General features: G+C 47.7%; 1 protein-coding gene and 1 pseudogene across 2 annotated transcripts in view; one reads left to right on the top strand and one right to left on the bottom strand.

Annotated features, from left to right (window-relative positions):
- The window catches only part of LOC309416428 (E3 ubiquitin-protein ligase RBBP6-like), a 97,448-nt pseudogene that overhangs the window by 72,218 nt on the left and 6,850 nt on the right, over window positions 1-18,380 (top strand). The window lies entirely within an intron of this gene.
- Window positions 561-17,440, bottom strand: LOC309416398 (serine/threonine-protein kinase PAK 3-like; the record flags this gene model as incomplete). Its single annotated transcript, XM_082015954.1, has 11 exons — window positions 561-2,582; window positions 3,744-3,881; window positions 7,778-7,974; window positions 8,415-8,514; window positions 9,351-9,468; window positions 10,224-10,336; window positions 11,931-11,979; window positions 14,429-14,492; window positions 15,476-15,632; window positions 15,948-16,079; window positions 17,432-17,440. The coding sequence occupies 11 exons, from the start codon at window positions 17,438-17,440 to the stop codon at window positions 2,490-2,492; spliced, it is 1,170 nt and encodes a 389-aa protein (XP_081872080.1). The 3' UTR covers window positions 561-2,489.

The raw sequence follows: 18,380 nt of genomic DNA, 5'->3' as shown, positions 1-18,380 counted from the left end.
TGAGCTCACCCCCGCAACAAGTCCGGCCTGCGGCCCTCAGCGACGGGCGGGCGGGCAGATGACGGGGAGAGGCCCCTGCGGCCCCGGCTCGGCCTCTGCTCCCTCTCTCACGCAGCGCTCCCAGGCCCAACCACTCGCTGTGGGCACTCGGGCACCTCTGCCTCAGCGTTCCGTTGGCGGTTTAACGGACGCCAGCCGCAGGGGCTGCCCTGATCGCATCACTGCGCGTGCCCAACGGAACACTGCACCCCCCCGCGCCTCACCTGGCCTGTGGTGTCCCTCCTGTCACCCCCCTGGGCCTGCCACTGCCTGGTGTCCTGTCACACCCCAGGCCTGTGGTGTCCCTCCTGTCACCCCCCTGGGCCTGCCACTGCCTGGTGTCCTGTCACACCCCAGGCCTGTGGTGTCCCTCCTGTCACCGCCCTGGGCCTGCCACTGCCTGGTGTCATGTCACACCCCAGGCCTGTGGTGTCCCTCCTGCCACCCCCCTGGGCAGTCACTGCCCGGTGTCCTTTCACACCCCAGGCCTGTGGGGACCCTCCTGTCACCCCCCAGGCCTGTCACCGCCTGCTGTCCCTCCTGTCACCCCCAGGCTGTCACCACCCGCTGTCCCCTCCTGGCAGCAGCCGGCCAGGACAAGACAGCCTGGGGAAGATGCAGTGGGCTTTGCCGTGCGGCACTTGGCTGCCCGTGCCCAGGCCCAGCGAAGGGAGGGGACATCTCAGGGTGTCCGAGTGTCTCTTCTTGCATTTACGGGAAGTTCGGTCAAAGAGCCAATGGCCATTGATGGTTATTGCCATAAACCCATCTGCTTGTACTGGTACCGCTTCCACAAAAAGAAGACGACAGGTCATTGTCAGAGGAGACTCCCTTCTGAAGGGCACAGAAGGCCCATATGCAGACCGGACCCACTTCTTAGGGAAGTCTGCTGCCTCCCTGGGGCCCCAGTTAAAGCTGTGAAGAATAAGCTTCCTACCCTGGTACGGCCTCAGATTATTCTCCATTATTGATTTTTCATGTAGGTAGTGACAAAGTTGCAGCAAGAAGTCCAAGGGCAATCAAGAGAGACTTCGGGGCCTTGGCACGACTGGCTAAGGGATCAGGAGCACAAGTAGGTTCTCCTCGGTCCTTCCAGTTGCAGGAATGCTGACGGAAGGAACAGGAAGAGCCAGCAGCTTGAGCCCGGTGACACCGGCAGAATTGGGAGGTTTTTGATCATGAGCTGGTCCACACGACACCAGGCCTGCTGGTGACAGGTGGGGTACACGTGTCTCAAAGGGGGAAAAGGGTCTTTGCACAGGACTTAGCAGGGCTCCATGAAAGAGCCTTAAACTAGATTCGAAGGGGGAAGGGGATAAAACCCGGCTCGCTAGAGATGAGCCTGGGGGCGGCACGCCGATGTTTGAGGGATGGTGCTAGCGAGGTGCTGCAGTCTGCCAGCTCAGTGGAGGTAGGGAGCATGGAGAGCTGTGTGACAGCAAAGACGCAAGGGTTATTGATGTGTTAGAAACCACAGCAGAACTGCCCCTTTGGACTTCCGGAGGGCATACTGGAGTCACTGTGTTCAGCCAGCTGGGCAGAGGATAGGGAATCCCCCATATGATGCGTCCCGTCTGCCTGGTGGGCCTGTCCCAGGGAAGGCAGGGTGCAGTTCTAAGAGTCTCTCGCTTGCTCACTCTCCCTGATAGCCTCAACCTAGTCACCTCCTCCCGCAGCTCGGTCACTACGTGGAAGAGTTCCTCTCCCTGGGCGCACCTCCCACAGCTGTGCTCACTGCTGCCGTCCATCAGCATTGCATCCGTCCGTTGCCTCAGCCGAGGACACTGGGACGGACAGAGCGAGCGAGAGTAGGTCAGTTGAGGTATGAATGACAGTGGCAACACAAAGACTGGAACTAAACAAGAAGCCAAAGCCAAACAAGCCAATGGCCTAATCCAAGAACAACCCAAGCATCCTGCCTTCCTACTGCCAAAACAGGACGGTGGTTCATACCTTAAAGGCTACTTAGCCCTTTGCAGGACCGGGCCTAGACATGAAGACTACAGCGCTAAGCTGTTTTACAGGGGGGTTTTTTCCTTTTTTTTTTTTTTTTAAACACTGGGTGGCTGTTGCTTCACTTGCTCTTTTGACTGTCACAATTTCAAAGTGAGTGTACAGCTTATTCACAGGGTGAGAAGGAAGGGGACCTTCCAACTGAATTTGCTTTCCCTTGGAAATGGCTGAGGCAGGCAAGCATTTGTGGTCGTTACCTCTCTGTCTTAAGCCCTGTTTCGTCTTCAAAATAAATTCAGGAGCCAGAAGGCAGGAAGAAGAGAAACGGTCATATTTTACTCCTTGAGGGGCTGGGTTGTTCTCCCTCCTACCACCATGACTGTGACCATTGGCTTCTTTATCCATCCACCTGTCCCACAGCACAAGCGTTGAGGTTCTATAGAGTTTTATTCTCAGTTCTGCTCTGAGCTGGCATGGGAGAAAGCCGGTTTGAAGCACTAGTGGCTGCTGCCGTTCTTATTCGCTTCCTTTGCTTCCGTGATCAGCGGCGTCAGGCTGGAGAGAGGCTTGGCTAATTTTAGGAATGGATGCTGTGCAAAGGAAAAAAAGAAATGAACCATTACTTTCCAAACTCAGGTACTCACAGCCTCAAGCAGCATTTCTCTGGTTATGGGGAATACGCTGAAACAGGACTGAGGGGACCATCTGCACCTGCGTCTTCATGTCCAGTACCTTGCTATCACAGGCAAACAGGGTCCAAAATCCCATTAATCCCTTTATCAAGTTGTCTTCAGCGTGCTGGCATTTCTGCCCTGCCAGCACTCTGGGAATGCTGTTTGCTCTCCCAGGGCCTTGTTCCTTTCAGGAAACGCAAGTTACTTACTTAGGTTCCTGTTTTTTAAAGACATGGGCTATCTGAGTTGTCAGAAAAGAGCAGAGGCATAAACCGTTCCTTAGGGAACTCCAATAGCTCTAGGAAATGTTTATGCCAGGAGTATTTAGGCCCATGTGTTCTTCTGAAGGCCACGGAGGTACAGGTTTTCAGCACCAAGACAAGAGCAGGGACACCAGAGACAGAGCGCTGACGGACTCAGCTCTGGCTTGCAGCGAGAGCAGTGGCTACCATCCCATTTGCCACTATGTAGAGCTGAATATACTACCAAAATTCAACACAGGGCCGCAAAAATGATCAGAGGGACAGAATACCTCTCCTAGGAGGACAGGCTGAGAGAGTTGGGGTTGTTCAGCCTGGAGAAGAGGAGGCTCCGGAGAGACCTTTTTGCAGCCTTCCAGTACTTAAAGGGGGCTTCTAAAGAAAGATGGGGACAGGTTTTTTAGCAGGGTCTCTTGCAACAGGACAAGGGGTCATGGTTTTAAACGACAAGAGGGTAGATTCAGGCCGGATCTAAGGAAGAATTTTTTTGCAATGAGGTGGTGAAACACTGGTACAGGTTGCCCGGAGAGGTGGTAGATGCCCCATCCCTGGGAACATTCCAGGCCAGGTTGGATGGGGCTCTGAGCAACCTGCTCTAGTCGAAGATGTCCCTGATCACTGTACGGGGGTTGGACTAGATGACCTTTAAAGATCCCTTCCAACCCAAACCGTTCTATGATTCCACTTCTTTTCCTTTTGAAAAGCACCAAGACTGGAGACTAATATGAGGGGGTTCCGTCTCATGCCTTTGAGTTTAGCTGGTGAGAAAACCATTACATAGAACAGCTGTTCCGCTTGCAGCCGTGCCCCCTTTTACCTGCAGAAGTTCCTTGGCAGACCCTCGCCTGTCCACATCCACCTCCAGGCAGCAGCTCAGAAAGTCGCGAAACACCGCGGACAATCGCTCAGGGTTCTGCAGCTCTGGTGTCCCGTTCGTAGCGATCAGATGCAGCGCCTAGAGAAAAAGGGAACATGAGACTCCACCTGTTTCCTTCATATCCATAACTGCCCAGATAGACCCCATTTTTTAAGGTTCAGTCTCCAGTGGCAGTTTCTTCCCTGGCAGGGGGTCAGACAGGATTTTTCTATAGCTACATAAAAAACCTTGAGGCAGCCACAGCTCTTCCAATATCAAAATGATCTTGCCTTGACAGCTGATTTCACGGACTGACCTGGTTAGTATGAACTACATCGGCAAAAGCACATTTTGCTTCTCCAAGTAGTGACAGGCTTGTGACAGTGACAGTTTACAGCCTCTTTTAAAGAGTGAATTTGGCTTAACGCTATTATTTCAGAGGATTACTACTGAAAATGCATCTCGGCGGGGCTCACTGTTCCCTAAAGTACAGCTTCCATAAAGCAAAGGTAGCCAAGTTTTTTGCTCTGCTCTTGATAAAAATGGTAACCAGATGGGAAAAAAGGAAATCCATCAGCTTAGTCCTTGGATAAAGAAACAGAAACATTGGGAACCTTTTTTTCAACACAGGCACATAAGTTGCATGCACAAATATCTTATGAAGAAAATGCATCTTTGGGCAGATGGGAGCCAAGCTGCAACAACGTCTTTCAGCAGTCTCCAAATTCCAGATCAGCGTCACTTATGTGTTAAGAAGAAAACGTTTAATGCTTGCTATCAGAAAAACGAGTAATTCCATCGCTATGGTAACACTCCGCTACCTCAGAATTGGGAGTATTCACCTGTGTTAAGGGTTGAGTCCTCTGTGGATTCCCCTCCATGTTGTGCATAAATGTCCAGCTGCTCATCTGAATGCACAGTCATTCTGTGCACACAAGCCTAGCCAAACACTTGAAAATTCCAGCCTTTCTCCTCTTCAACAGCATCCAGCCAAAGCTAAGCTCAAGTTTCCTAAGCAAAGCCAAGGATGTTCACTGTCAAGTAGCTGACGGAGTTCATGCAGCAGAGCAAGTCTTCCTGATATTCCTCAGGCCAAGGGAGTACAACGTCATTTTGCAAAACACAGGGTGAGCAGTATCCAGTGTGGTTCGCTTGTAACCAAGGTCTAACATGCTGAGAAGCCAGCGAGATGAGTTCATTGCGCTTTTGCAAGATGTTATGTAGAAACGGAAGACAAACCTTTTGAACTATTCAGACATAAACTTCCAGAATACGTCTAAACTACACAGCAATAATGATAGAAATAGGCCATGGGGTCTTCCATTAAAACGTCTGCCATTACAACAGCTCTGTTCTACTGGCACTTAACTAGACCGGGACCACATTGACTTTGCTATTGTCCTCTTAAATACAGAGGACAATTTCCAAGCCTAAAAAGGCAAAGAAACGATCCTAGAGTAAAAACAATAAAAGGAAGCTTCTTTCCTTTTCCCACAACATAAATGTCACAAAATCAGTCTGATCCTGTCCATCTGCAGCTGACCTCAGCCACCGGACACAGTGGTGAGCTGGAGTGCCTGTCCTCACTACGCTTCAATTGCGCTACCCGAGGGATGATACTTCTCCTGCGGGAAAGGACTACAGCACCAACGGCAGCTTTGGGGATTTTACTGCAGCCACATTCACCTGAGTGTGAAACAGGAGTGCCAGGACAAATGGAGCTCTTTTAGTTACTTGTTTCTTCTCAGAACATGAATCCCAAAGAAGAGTCATCTTCAGCTCAGTACGTCCCCTTTTCAGTATTTCCACCAGAACAGGGAAAGGTCTACGGGAAGCTGAAGTACCTTCTTATCACATATCTTTTGGTCTCCTATGATATGCAGCTGGCAAAGAAAAGCAAGTACGGTACAAAGGAAAGGAGCGTTCGCAGTAGCTGCAAAGGGGCAATAAGCTCATTAATTTGTTTCACATGCCAAGAAACAAGAAAGGCTTCAGCAGACCATTACAGCTGCAGTCTGTGAAAGCAAGATCCTAAAGGTATCCAGGCCACCCAGATACGTGACAGAACAACATACAGATGATTAAGAAGCCTGAAACTGTAGAAGATGTGCAGCATTTGAAAAAAATGCTACAGTTTTGAGACAAATTGATGCGCTGTGGTTAAGAAATGAAAAAGAAATGCTTAAGGCTTTGTTTTGTTTCTGTGGTTTTCTGTTTGGTTTTTTTTTTAATTGAAATCAGGAGGAGGTCCAACCTGAATTTCAAAGGGTTTTTATCACACCAGTGTTTGTCCCCCAGGCCCTCGGCATGCGCCGGATGGAAGGAAATCACAGTGAGAGGAAACAAATACCATCACAGACACATCCAGGACACACATGGCTCAAAAATTGTTCATTCCTGTGAGTTCTGCATCAGCTGGAAAGAACGTGAGCAGCATGGGATGCGCCTGCTCTACACGTGGAAAACAACACTGCATCTACATGAAGACTGCTGCTAACTCTAGGACTAATGAGCCTTTCATGCCCTTACAATTTATTTAGGTGTTTAAGTAACGGAAGCTCCTGTGTGCCTTCCATTATTAAAACAATCCTTCATAAAAAACAAATCAATCCTGTCGGGGTTGATTGACCTTAATAAAACTAGCTGATAACTGGGGAACTTCAGGCAGTCCATCACTGTTCCTAGCTCAGGGGCAACAACCGCTGAAAAAGAGCCCAGGAAGCCAATGCAGATGGAAGCAACTTCAGGTGCCTGATTTTCATCTACCACAGTTTTACTAAGACACCTGAAGATGCCTTGAAGCTCTAAGTGTCCAAGCTGATCGTATCTCCAGCAGGAGATGAGGCATATATGGAGAAAAAGAGCATCTCAAAGAATCTGGGTGAGGGCAGGAAGAGCTGAGTTTGGTCAGAGAGAAGAAATCCAGTGATCTTTCTAACAAACAGTTGACCTGAGGCTTCTTGAGGAGCCCTAATCAGCATTTGAGGCAGGGAACCTTCAGCATCCCGACCAGTCACGCTAATGCTCTTCATGGGTTTTTGCTGCCTTATGCAAGGCAAATGCATTTTTTGCAAGGGTCTCCCAGGGAAGCAGGTGGAGTATGGGCTCCTCTCTTTGCTTGGCCGGGGGTATTTCCTGACCATTCTCTTGTTTCTTCTTTCAGTCTGCAGTACGCAGTCGGGGTGCCACAGACCAGAGAGAGCACAGCCTTACTGCTATGAGAGAAGCTAAAGGTCAGGCTCTATTTTAATTCTAGCCTTAATAAGAATTGCGTATGTATAGGCATAGAGCAAACTTAATTTCCTCCTGAATTCCTGCATCCTGTCAGGAATTAACTGTGCAGCATTGAGCTCTGTTTCAGCTCTCAGTCATGAGGTGTTATCTTGGCAGACATTCCTCCACTATGACACGCTCCTTTGGTATAAGAACTGGTCATTTCATTTTAAGGAATTAGGACAAAACTGGAAACTTCAAAACATCAAAATACACTAGTGTACTACAAGTACCTGTGCCAAAACAGACTTGTAGAAAAGCATTTGCTAAGAAGTGATTATGGCATTACTAGAACCAGTGACACTTCCTGAAAGGCGCAGGTGAGCAATTGGCACTGATCTGAGTTTGGAAAGACTTCTCCTGCACGTACAGTTGAAATATTTGTCATAAAAATTCCCCAACTGGAGGATCTTGCTGCTGAAAAATTCTTGTCATTCAGAGATACAACTCAAAGAGAGTTCTAAAAGCACATGAGAAATCTCAAGCGTGGTTGAGGGCAAAAATGACACATTTCTGAACAGTCTACATGTCACTTCTCTTTTAAGGTCCCCCTATTGACATAAGGAAAGCTACAATATATGCCGATATGCTCCAGCGACATATTTAGAAGCAGCCCTTGGTGGAACTAGTTCAAGCTGGTGTAACTGGGATTTTGTCTCATGGGAGACAAAACATGGGGCAGGTTAGAAAGACGGTGGTCTCTGGTTTTATTCGCACCTTACCCTGAGAGGATGAGCGTTAACGTAAGGAGGTTCTCCTTGCGCCATTTCAATTGCCGTGATCCCAAGCGACCAGATGTCCACTTTGGGCCCGTATGCGTTTCCCGACACCACTTCTGGTGCCATCCAGTAAGGAGACCCGACCATCGTGCTCCGTTGACTCTGCTCAGGGGTGATCTGAGCACACAAGCCAAAATCAGCTGAGGAGAAAAACAAGTACTCTTAAAGGCAGCTTGATTTATGAAACCAAGCAAAAGAAATCCCTTCCAGATGCCTCAGAAGGCGTTGTTGAATCTATCTGGTAAAGCGGCCATGCTCTGTTTACTCAGTGCTCGAGCCAAGGAAATACTGAAGTGGCCACTTAAAAACCCCTCAAGTTTCATGCAGTGGCTTTTATTCACTTGAAGCTTTAGATTATTCTTTATTACTATCCCTTCTGGAAGGGACCTACACAAACCGAAACCACTCTTTACACCTTTTTCCTTTCTGTACCTCTCTGGACGTTGGCACTGTGCTCTTAGCTCGCAGCAGTGGTCTGCCAGTGCACTACCACAGGCATCGCTTTTGGGTAACAGGCAGTCAGTCAAAAGCAGCCCCACACCACATCCTGGGAATGCTGCACCTGACCAAGGATACCTACTCAGTTTGACAGATCCATCCATTCCGAGGAGGATATTGTCGCTTTTGATGTCTCTGTGGATCACTTGGTTGGAATGAAGGCAATCCAGAGCTTGTAGGCACTCATAAATAAAAAAGAAACATGAGGGTAAAACTTACTTAGTGATCACACAAGAAAAGAAATGGCTCTAAAGGATTTAATTTCTAGATGAATTGAGAGTAATGGCAGAGTATTGTGCTCTCAAGAGGAAGAGCTTGCTGCTTCAACACAGAGTAATAACTTCCTAAACAAAGGCGTAGTAGCTTTTGAAACAGAAATGTCAATTCTTGGCACAGACTGTCCCCTGAAAGCACACACGGAATGACTGCTGCTGCAGGGAATGTGCTATCTCCACCCAGGTGACAAACTATGGTTTGCCAAAAACCAAAAAGTCCCTTCCTTCGGTATAAGATGGATCACTTTTGAGTCGGAGGTCGCATGAGAAAGATTTTATTGTTAGGCTTGACGGCAGATCTGGAAATAGCGTGTTAGGCATTTTTCAGGAGCAACCACCGTTTTGGGTGGAGTGCTATTCTTTTAAGCCGAGGACTGGGATGAAGGAGCCCCTATTTTTCTTTGCTGGTATTTTAAAATTCTGCCACCACCATATTTGCTTGTACACGAAAGGAATGCAGTACAGGCATGCTCCAGGCAAAGGTTTAGAGAGGCAAAGTTGAGAAGAGTAAAACTAAAAACAACAAAAAAAGAAATAGTACAATAAAATTCTATGAGTAAAACAACAGAGTGTAATAAGTGCAGCGATACTGGCAGGCAGTTCACTTAAGATGCTCTTTCTTCTCCGTATCATAAAAGCAACACAGAAACAAAGCTCTGAACATGAAACCTCTCATCTTCTTACCACCTGCTTAGAAGTACCATCCTGTCCCAGTAATGGGAAGCACAGGCGGGATCCCTTACCTCCCTACAGACAGCTGCTATCTGTCCTTCATCCATACATGTCTCCTCAAGAACATCATTTAAAGAGCCTCCAGCTAGGTATTCCATAACCACCCACAGTGTGTCACCGACGAGGTAGCTGAAAGAAGAAAACAATGGCACTGAGATGAGTGTGCACGGCTAAATTACCTCTGGAAAAAGGCTACAGCTGATTTTGTTTCCAAGTCATTCTTACATGAGGACAGGACAACATGAATAGACATTCCCTCTAGGCTATACAGGACTTAGAACCTGTGCGGTCTAAATGAGGAAGGCCCATAAGCGAACAATTAGACGTCCGAGCTGGCAAGCAAGTGAAAAATTGACGTTCAGTAATGGCAAAGATAAATCTTGGACCAGGAGGATGTGTACCAGTGAGGACAGGAATTGGTCAACAGTTTGGAAAACCTACCAGAAAATACATCCAGGAACAGGCGAAACAATTTAAAAAGTGGCAAATTACGTGTTTCTGCAAACAAGAACTTCACCTTCCTGATATCCACAGCAATGGAAAAGAGCAGGAACAGCCCAAAGGAAGTAATTTCGAGGAGGATTTACCAGCACTTATGATAAGACACAGAAAAGATGATCAACTTAACCACAAAACCAATCAAGCCAACAACAAAACAACATGGAGGTAGGCTGAGATGGCTGTGACAGGTCCTTGAAAACAGTCTTAAGCAATATATGCCAGAAAAGATTAATGCAGACAAAATGCAGTCTCCTCCCATACACTGGCTATGAGTAGATAAACAATAGAGGTCAATTTTCTGCCAGTGACCAAAGGGGTTTTTAAAAAGGTTTGGCTTGCAGCATGTAAATGAACATTCACGTGATCATACCAGAACTACTCACCTCTCTAAATAGTTCACAATATTGGAGCTCTTGTTTTCTCTCATGATGAGGATTTCGTTAACTATTAGTTCCTTTTTGGGCTGTTGTTGGAGATTAATTTGCTTTATGGCCACCTAAAACAACAGGGAAAGCCATTAACTTGAGTAGCCTGTTGCACAAGGTCCCAATGAACATGGAGCGCGTGTTTTTGGAATGACATAGCAGAGCTGTGCCAAACTGTCTTGGTATCAGACCAAAGAGCTCAGTAACTTATATTACAACACCCAATTTCTCTGCTAGCCTGGGTGCTAGTTACAGGACACACGGCCATATACATTTTGTCTTGTAAAATCTGTACAAATGCTCTTTAAACTATCAAGCACGCATCTCTAACAACACTCTCTGGACCGACATTCTTCTCAGATGGTCTTAGTTTACCACCACTATTATTGTTGATGCACAGTTTGCAAGCAGGAAGTGATTTTGTTACTGCCAAGATACACAAAAACTGCTGGTAATGCTTTAGTAATTGTACGATTTGTCATCATTATTTCAGCAACTGCTGTTACTCTTGACTTGACGGCATAACAGAGAGAAAACACAGACGTACATTACATTTCAAAAGCCATACTAAAACAATCATTAAGGTTACACACACAAAAAATACAGTCCTGGCTGTTGCCTTCGCAGGCGTGGCGACCTGGTTCAGGAACGGCACGGAGACCAACCCCAGGCCGCTCGGGCCATCAGCTCGCTGACACCAATGTGGTAGACGGCAAATGGCGTTTATTAGTGTGTGACACGGCGTTATATAGCTTAGGTTTATAACCTCACTTCCGTCTGCTTGCATCATAAATTAAACGCTATTGGCTTTCAGGAGAGGGGCCCTAACTTTCCGTACAGCGCGATATCTTCCGGCCGCCAGACCCTAGCTATCTACACCTGGCACTTCCTAGCTTCTTGAATCTTGATTTTGCAACTCGAAATACACATTCCTTAACACAGTTCAGATTGGCAATTACTTTGAGGGTTTCAAAAAAATAATCCATTCTATGTCATTTGATGGATACACCCCGGGTCCTAAGCAGGGCTAGACCTCTACCTAAGAGCAGTTATAAAGCGCCTCTGTCTAGTCCTGCTCTCAACATGGCACGAAAGAGACCACCCCTCCGCTCCCATTCCTGGGTTTCTAGCCACATTTTCAGGCAGGGTTTGTATAGATTCAAGACCGCTTGCCTTGGAAAAGGAAAGGAATGTGGAGAGGCCACTTTAAACTGGTCACTACAGGGGCTGTCAAAGCTAACGCCGCGCCGCTTTCCTTCAAGATTCGTTTCTCACCCTCCTGGCCCCCACTTCCCTGCAAGCACTTCACGGGCTGTAATGGGCTGTCACCGACACCAGACTTAAACACGACTGTTTGGTTTGGGAGAGATCTTTGCTCTTGATATACTTCTTCTACACTGACAGACAAGAGAATGATTTCTAAACCAACACATTGACGCTGGCAATAAAAATGATACTGTTTTTATCAGTCCCAAAAGCTTGCTGGGATTTCTGAAGGCTGAAGACAGCAGATGATGCATTTTGCCGGCTGACACTAGCCTGTGCTTCAGAGGAACCGCCTTGGCAGTAAAGATCTACTGGCCACCCAAAAGCCCCATCCACCCTTCGCACCAGAGGGGAGAGCACTAAAGACCTGCAAAATCGGCTGGGACTGTGGACACTTACCTCTTGTCCTGTGGTGATGTCCATCGCCATGTAAACAGTTCCTGACGCCCTAGAAGCAAAACAGCAGCAAAGAAAGGAGCACTTTAGTCCCTAGGAGTGAAAGCAAGCCCAGACAGGAGATCGCTGCTGCCTGTAGGGTTTAAAAAACACCTTTGTTCACCCACTCCTTCAGGCAGCAGCGCACAGCACAGCAGCCCACCAGCCCTCTGCCACGCAGGGTATCCAAGAGAAAACTTATGCCCAACGTGAAGAACAAGGGATGTCCAACATGAGGAAAGGATCCACACACAGCTTTCTCCAGCATAGCAAAGCAAGGAAACTATTCTCCAGCCATCCTACAAGGTCACAGCTAGAGCAGGTTAAGGCATGTTGTGCTCCAAACAGGGGATCCTTAGACAGCTTCTTTAGGTGTCAAGAGCCGTCAGCAGCTGCTTCTGTTAGGTGCACCGGACACGTGAAGGACTCTTCATGGTATCTGTATTTTCCTCCTGTGGCAGACACGGGTTGTGTTGTAGAGCCACCAGAAAGAAATGGTGCTCTCATCTGCGGACTAGGCAGTGTGGCGTTTTGCTTGTCATCTGCCTCTTGTTAAAAGAGATTCTTCCCCTGTAATGATGTGAAGGGCCTGAAAGGCCACGGTCAGAGGAAACCCCTTTGGGTTTAAAGTAACTGCAGGCTTGTAAACCCCATTAGTGTTCCTTCTGAGCTAAGCACAGGTTTACACTGCCATCATGTCAAAGCTGATGTCTGCATGGGCAGTGAGGCAAGGGAGAGCCAGCGAGGGAATTCTGAGAAGTGGGAACACCCATCCGGCAAGCGGCCCACTGACTGACAATGCCAAAATCAGTTTGCTCCTTTTCACCTGATCCCCTGGCTTGTTTGTGTACCTGCAGGCTGAAATATGTCTGAAGTACTGCTATCCAACAGGCACCAGGGACGATTTTTTTCTGGAGGATTTTTCCCCATCACTACAAATTGACCTGCAGCATGACAGTCACGAGCTGGTGACGGCAGCACGCTCACTGCTCTGTAAGAAGGGCGTGCCATCTTCAGGCTGCACTAAAAGCTGGAGGAAATCAGTTCAGAGACCCTTTCAGGCCAGATATTAGCCACTTCTCTTCCCACCAGCTGCTGAGGCACCTTTGTACAAGCTCACTCCTAGGATGGGCAAAACAAAAGACGGTGAGGGCGATGGTCATACTGTCACGGTCACACGTGCGTCACACGCATGTTTCTTCTGGCTCTCACTTCTTCAGTCGACACATATCTTTTGAGAGCCTGGCACAGCTCTAAGTGTCCACTGACATTTTACAAATGACAATGAGAACCAAACCTTCGGGTACAACGCAAGCGGCAATCCCAGAAAGGGTTTTTATACAACGAATGGAGCAGAAACACCTTCCCACAAGCGCCCCACCAAACAAGAAGTGTCTACGATAAAGCCTGCCAGAGAAAGAGCGTGAGTGCGTCTGGCTTTCTGCAGCATCTATCAGTTCTAGGTCAGCAACGTGCTACCCTGACTCCAAACCTCACAAGCAGTCACGGTTTCTTTACAAACACTACGGTCACCTGCCTTAACAGGCAGGAAAACATCTCCAGATGTCAGTGAACAGCTTCTGTCAGACACTGACAGCAGCGTGATCCTGGTGCTACACAATGGCGCTGGCCCTCCCAGAACTACGACACAGCCACGGAAACTTTGACCGAGCAGGGAGTCTGTCTGTATTTAAAACGCAAGTCAGATACCTAATTTTGATGCCATTTCTTCTTGCCTCCTCACATCGGAACCATTTCAAATCAATCCTAGTTACAGTAAGCATGGTTGGGCTTCAAAGGGAAATAGCCTGATGGTTTTTTTTCTGTAAACTCCTAAAACCTGCAGGATCCACAAGTGGTCTGCCATCAGGCAGATGATGCATGTTCTCATTAAGTACTTTGTGCTTCAACTCTCTGTTTATTACTGAATTTTTGTTCTTTTCTGCCTCTGCTAGAAAAGAGAGCTTATTATTTAATCTCTGCGTTCTGTTGCTAAACTATGTGGTTATAATCCAGATCACTGAATATCTTTTTAGAGCAAAATATTCGAAAGAAATGGTATTGAGAACTGGTATCTATCTGACAACTAGCAGGTGCTAAGTGGCTCTTTTAGGCAACAAAGTTTTTTCGCCATTCTTTAGCGTGGCCAGATTATTTTGCGACATACAAAAAACTACTCCCCCTTCTCCCCCTAAGAACATAAGCAAATAGGGGCCACACACTTGAGGGACAGTAGACCTTCCCGGTCCTGCTCCTTGCTGCAGACAAGACATTGGCTCCACCAGGTTGTCTTTGGCCGTGCCTTCCGACCGCACTTATAAATTTGATCGGTACTGAGAGACAGGAGAATCTAAATCCAGGGTTGTCTGAACATGTCTGGAGCTTGCCCGACTTCACGCTTGATATTACACCAGCAAAATACCTGGCCCATTTTTCGTGTCAGTAACTGTGGTCGGACTTACCCTTGGCCAATTTGCTCCAATTCAGTATATTTCTTCTTAGGATCTCCCATGCTCACAACGCTCCCTGAAAGAAACAAAATTAAAGATGCTCACTGCAAACTGGAGATACCAACTTCCAGCAGGTCAGAAATGCAGCTCCACTGTCTGGGCTTGTGAGTCGTTTGTAGCCACTTGGGCAACAACAACAACAACAACTTCGTCATACAGGCAGCTCCACAGCACAGACAGCCTCCACAAAGACGGATTTTCTACAGTCCTTTGGAGAGTTACCTTGACAGCAAACTAAGAGCATGGAGAAACATTCACAGCAGACAGGTATCAGAAAAGAACAAGCACCAATGCAAGTGTTTGTTGTCGAGAAACACTAACGAGCGCTGGAACAACAGAGCCTTTATTTCCTTAGGAATAAATACTCTGTGTGATTCAACAGAAGGTTTAATACTACCAAAGATTACATGCACCTTGGGTTCTGGAATCAATTTTGATGAACAGGTGCCATTTTCAGAACAGGAAAAATACTGCAGAGTGTTTCCAGGAGGGGATCTTCTCAACCTTTCAGCAGTTTGCCGGAAGAATGCCTTTATGTTTTTAAAGAACAGCTTCTCACGTTCATTCACCAGGAATGATGGGGTTTTAAGAACTATCACCATCATCCACTCATTACCAGGCTAAGTTCTGAAGACCTTGCTTATGCCACTCTAAGAACCACACTGCTTGTCTGCAACCTGACTGGGATTGACACGCACTTGTCCTGTCTACCAATATTATGCTTATTCACAAGTACGATAACTTACTGTCTACCAATATTATGCTTATTCACAAATAAGCACAGCCGTGGTGGACAGCACGAACAGCATTATTCCTCAGGCTGCCGCGTTACACAGGCAGCTGCACAAACGAGATGCTGATCATTCCAGCAGTAAGGCTCAGAAGCCAGGCCAGATGGGGTGCTGCCGCCTCCCGGCAGCTCTGCGCTGCAGCAGCGGGAAGGCAGGGCCGGCACATCTGGCACAGGGCATGGGACAGAAAGAAATACCGAATACGTACTCAGTTTCTCTAGGATGTCCTCATCTGTCAGCCCAGATTTTGTCTCCTGCCCGTCTGTGTTTCTGGACAAAGCGTTTGATTGTCCACATTGCAGAGTGGTGGCCACTTTAGCTGGTGCCAGCGCAGCGGCAGGTTCAGTTACAGAGCATGAGTAGATCTGTGACAAGAAAAGGCGTTGTATCAGAAAGCTGGCTTGCAGAGATGCCCCTAAGATTATATTGCAAATGCAAATGCTTACGAAGATGCCTCTTCTCTGCTACTAAGATAAATTCACGGACCCTATCAGAATCACAGGAAACTCATGACTAAATGGGAAAGTTCAAACCCGATTGTCAGGGTGTCAGTGGCCTGGGTGAAGCACTGTCATGGTAGGACTGCGGCCCGCAGAGTCTTCACCCGCAAGTGCTGTCTGACCAGAAACATGCAGCTCTGAATTACCCCAAATACAGTGCTATCCAACGCTGGGACTTACTGGTTTTGTATGTTCAGGCCAGGGTGCGGGAACAGCGGGAGGTTCAATGCCTTCTTCCTCCTCCTCATCACCTTCATCCGCTTCTTCAGAAACAGGCAGAGCTGGTGGGGGTTCACATGCTGGTTTTGTGCCCTGTGGACAGACGGGAGCATAAGCGACAGTCACCACTTTGGCACTTGGGAGCTTTGACAATTACACACCACTTGGGTCTGCTCAGACATCTTCAGGAACCAATCTGGACATGCCTGTAGTCCTACAGGCCCCGGTGCTAAGTTACACGTGGCACAGCACAATTTAAAGGTTACAAATGACCCTGCTGTTTTGTTAAGTTGTCTTGGCGTTTTTCATTCTTGCTGAAAACAACTTATCCATGCCCGTGCTTAGTCAAAGTCCAATTTTACAAAATGTCATGCTTGGATATATCGCTAGAAGTCACATCTAGTTGCTGGTTCATTGCTTTGGCATTGTATCTACAGTCATGGTAACAGTTAATTAAGCTAACAGGTATCTACTTATTCGAATGTGGTTAAATACAAGGGTTTAGGAACCCTCCTATTTAACCCCAACCTTTGCTGCTGCTGCAAAGACGCTACGGTTGACTTTCCTTCAGCCTGCAAGGCTGGCACTCTGTCACAAAAGGCAAATCTCACAGCTTGCTCCACCATTCTTAAATGCTAGGAAAGCTAAAGGTTACTTTCACACTCACCGAAGGATGGGTTTCTCGGTATGCACGGGCGATTTTACCTGCAATGCGCAAAGGAAAATTAACCAGATGCTGTTATAAAAATGCCTTTTGTGGGGAAACCCACAGAACAAGGAAATCCAAAGAGACAACATGTTTCTTTCACAACATCCCTCCAGGAGCAACAGCTATTTTACATAGAGAGGAGGGTAACAGGACAATAGAAAATTCTACACTTTCTTGTGTCTATTTTTTGCCCTGTTTTGCCAGTAACTAAAAGAATTGGAAACTTATTCAAGAAAATGCAGATTGGTCTTTAACTGTCCATGCTTCTGTTCCCCCATTAAAGCTTGCCAAAATTCCACCTTAGCTGTGCCACTTCTATTCTGACAAACCACAGTCACAGCTCCTGAGTTCAGGAGCGTACACAAAGTGTTTTGAATTTTGCAGTTCACCACAAAACTAATTGCTTTTTTAGCAAACATTAAGTGTCAACTTAGACAGTCAAACCTCTTCATTATGCAAGTTAAAAAAAAAAAGATGCTTTCCCTCAAAAGAAGAGAAACGGTAATACATTCTGGAGATTAACCTCACAGTTTCTCTCTCACAGAAGCTCTCCCAGTCCGCATTTTAGCAGTTGCACTGGTTGAACCAGCAAACTGAGGAAATTGCAGACCCCACTGCCACACACTACCAGGCATGGGGAACTGAACCACTGCAGGTAAATCTGTCCAAATGCTGTCCACACCCGGTGGGATAGAGACACCCCCTTATTAGCTGCAGCTCTTGACAGAAGCTTTACCAAAGTCATGGTATCTTACTGGCATTTTTGTTTAAAAATCAACTCCGTTATTAAGGAACAGCCAAAGAACACATCGATACAGAAGCCAACTAGTAGTAAAAACCTCCACTTACTTGCTACATGTGTGGCCAGCCAGGGTCTGTCTGGCAAATACAATACAGAAAAAGCCAAAGAAAAGAAAACGCGAACTGCAGCACAGACTTGCTCTCTCATTTTTGCAACGGTACGCCACAATTTTGCAGACTCTAGGCATCCAGGAGGATAAAGGACATCCCCATCACATCTGCAGGCTCTTGGACGGGAATGCCCACACCACGAGGGTCTTCCTGGAGTGAGCCTGCTATGGAGATTGCTCGGGACACTTATGCCTGCCTTCTCGCCCTCTGTGACACCGTTCCTGTTACAGCACAATGGCAGCCGTTCTGGATTGGTTTGCGAGTTTATGCACAGCAACCTCGTCCTCTGCATGGGGTTTGCGTGGCAAGGTTGTGGCAGCAGGGCTGCAGGGGTGGCTTCTGTGAGAGGCTGCTAGAAGCTGCCCCTGTGTCCCATAGAGCCCGTGCCCACCGGCTCCAAGACGGACCCGCCGCTGGCCAAGGCCAAGCCAGGCAGCGACGGGGGCAGCACCTCTGGGATAACATATTTCAGAAGGGGACAAAACCGGCACGTGGCATTTGCAGCCAGAGAGAGGAGTGAGAACATGTGAAAAGAGCTCTGCAGACACCAAGGTCCGTGCAGAAGGAGGGGCAGGAGGTGCTCCCGGCGCCGCAGCAGAGGTTCCCCTGCAGCCCCTGGTGAAGACCATGGTGAGGCAGGCTGTGCCCCTGCAGCCATGCAGCTCCACGCTGGAGCAGATCTCCACCTGCAGCCCGGGGAGGACCCCCCGCCGGGGCAGGGGGATGCCCGAAGGAGGCCGTGACCCCGTGACAGGCCCGTGCTGGAGCAGCCT

This window comes from Phaethon aethereus (assembly GCF_964289735.1).
Source record: "Phaethon aethereus genome assembly, contig: HAP1_SCAFFOLD_108, whole genome shotgun sequence".
NCBI lineage: Eukaryota > Metazoa > Chordata > Aves > Phaethontiformes > Phaethontidae > Phaethon > Phaethon aethereus.
Note: the sequence above shows the minus strand (reverse complement) of the source record. Positions and strands in the feature narration are given on the sequence as shown.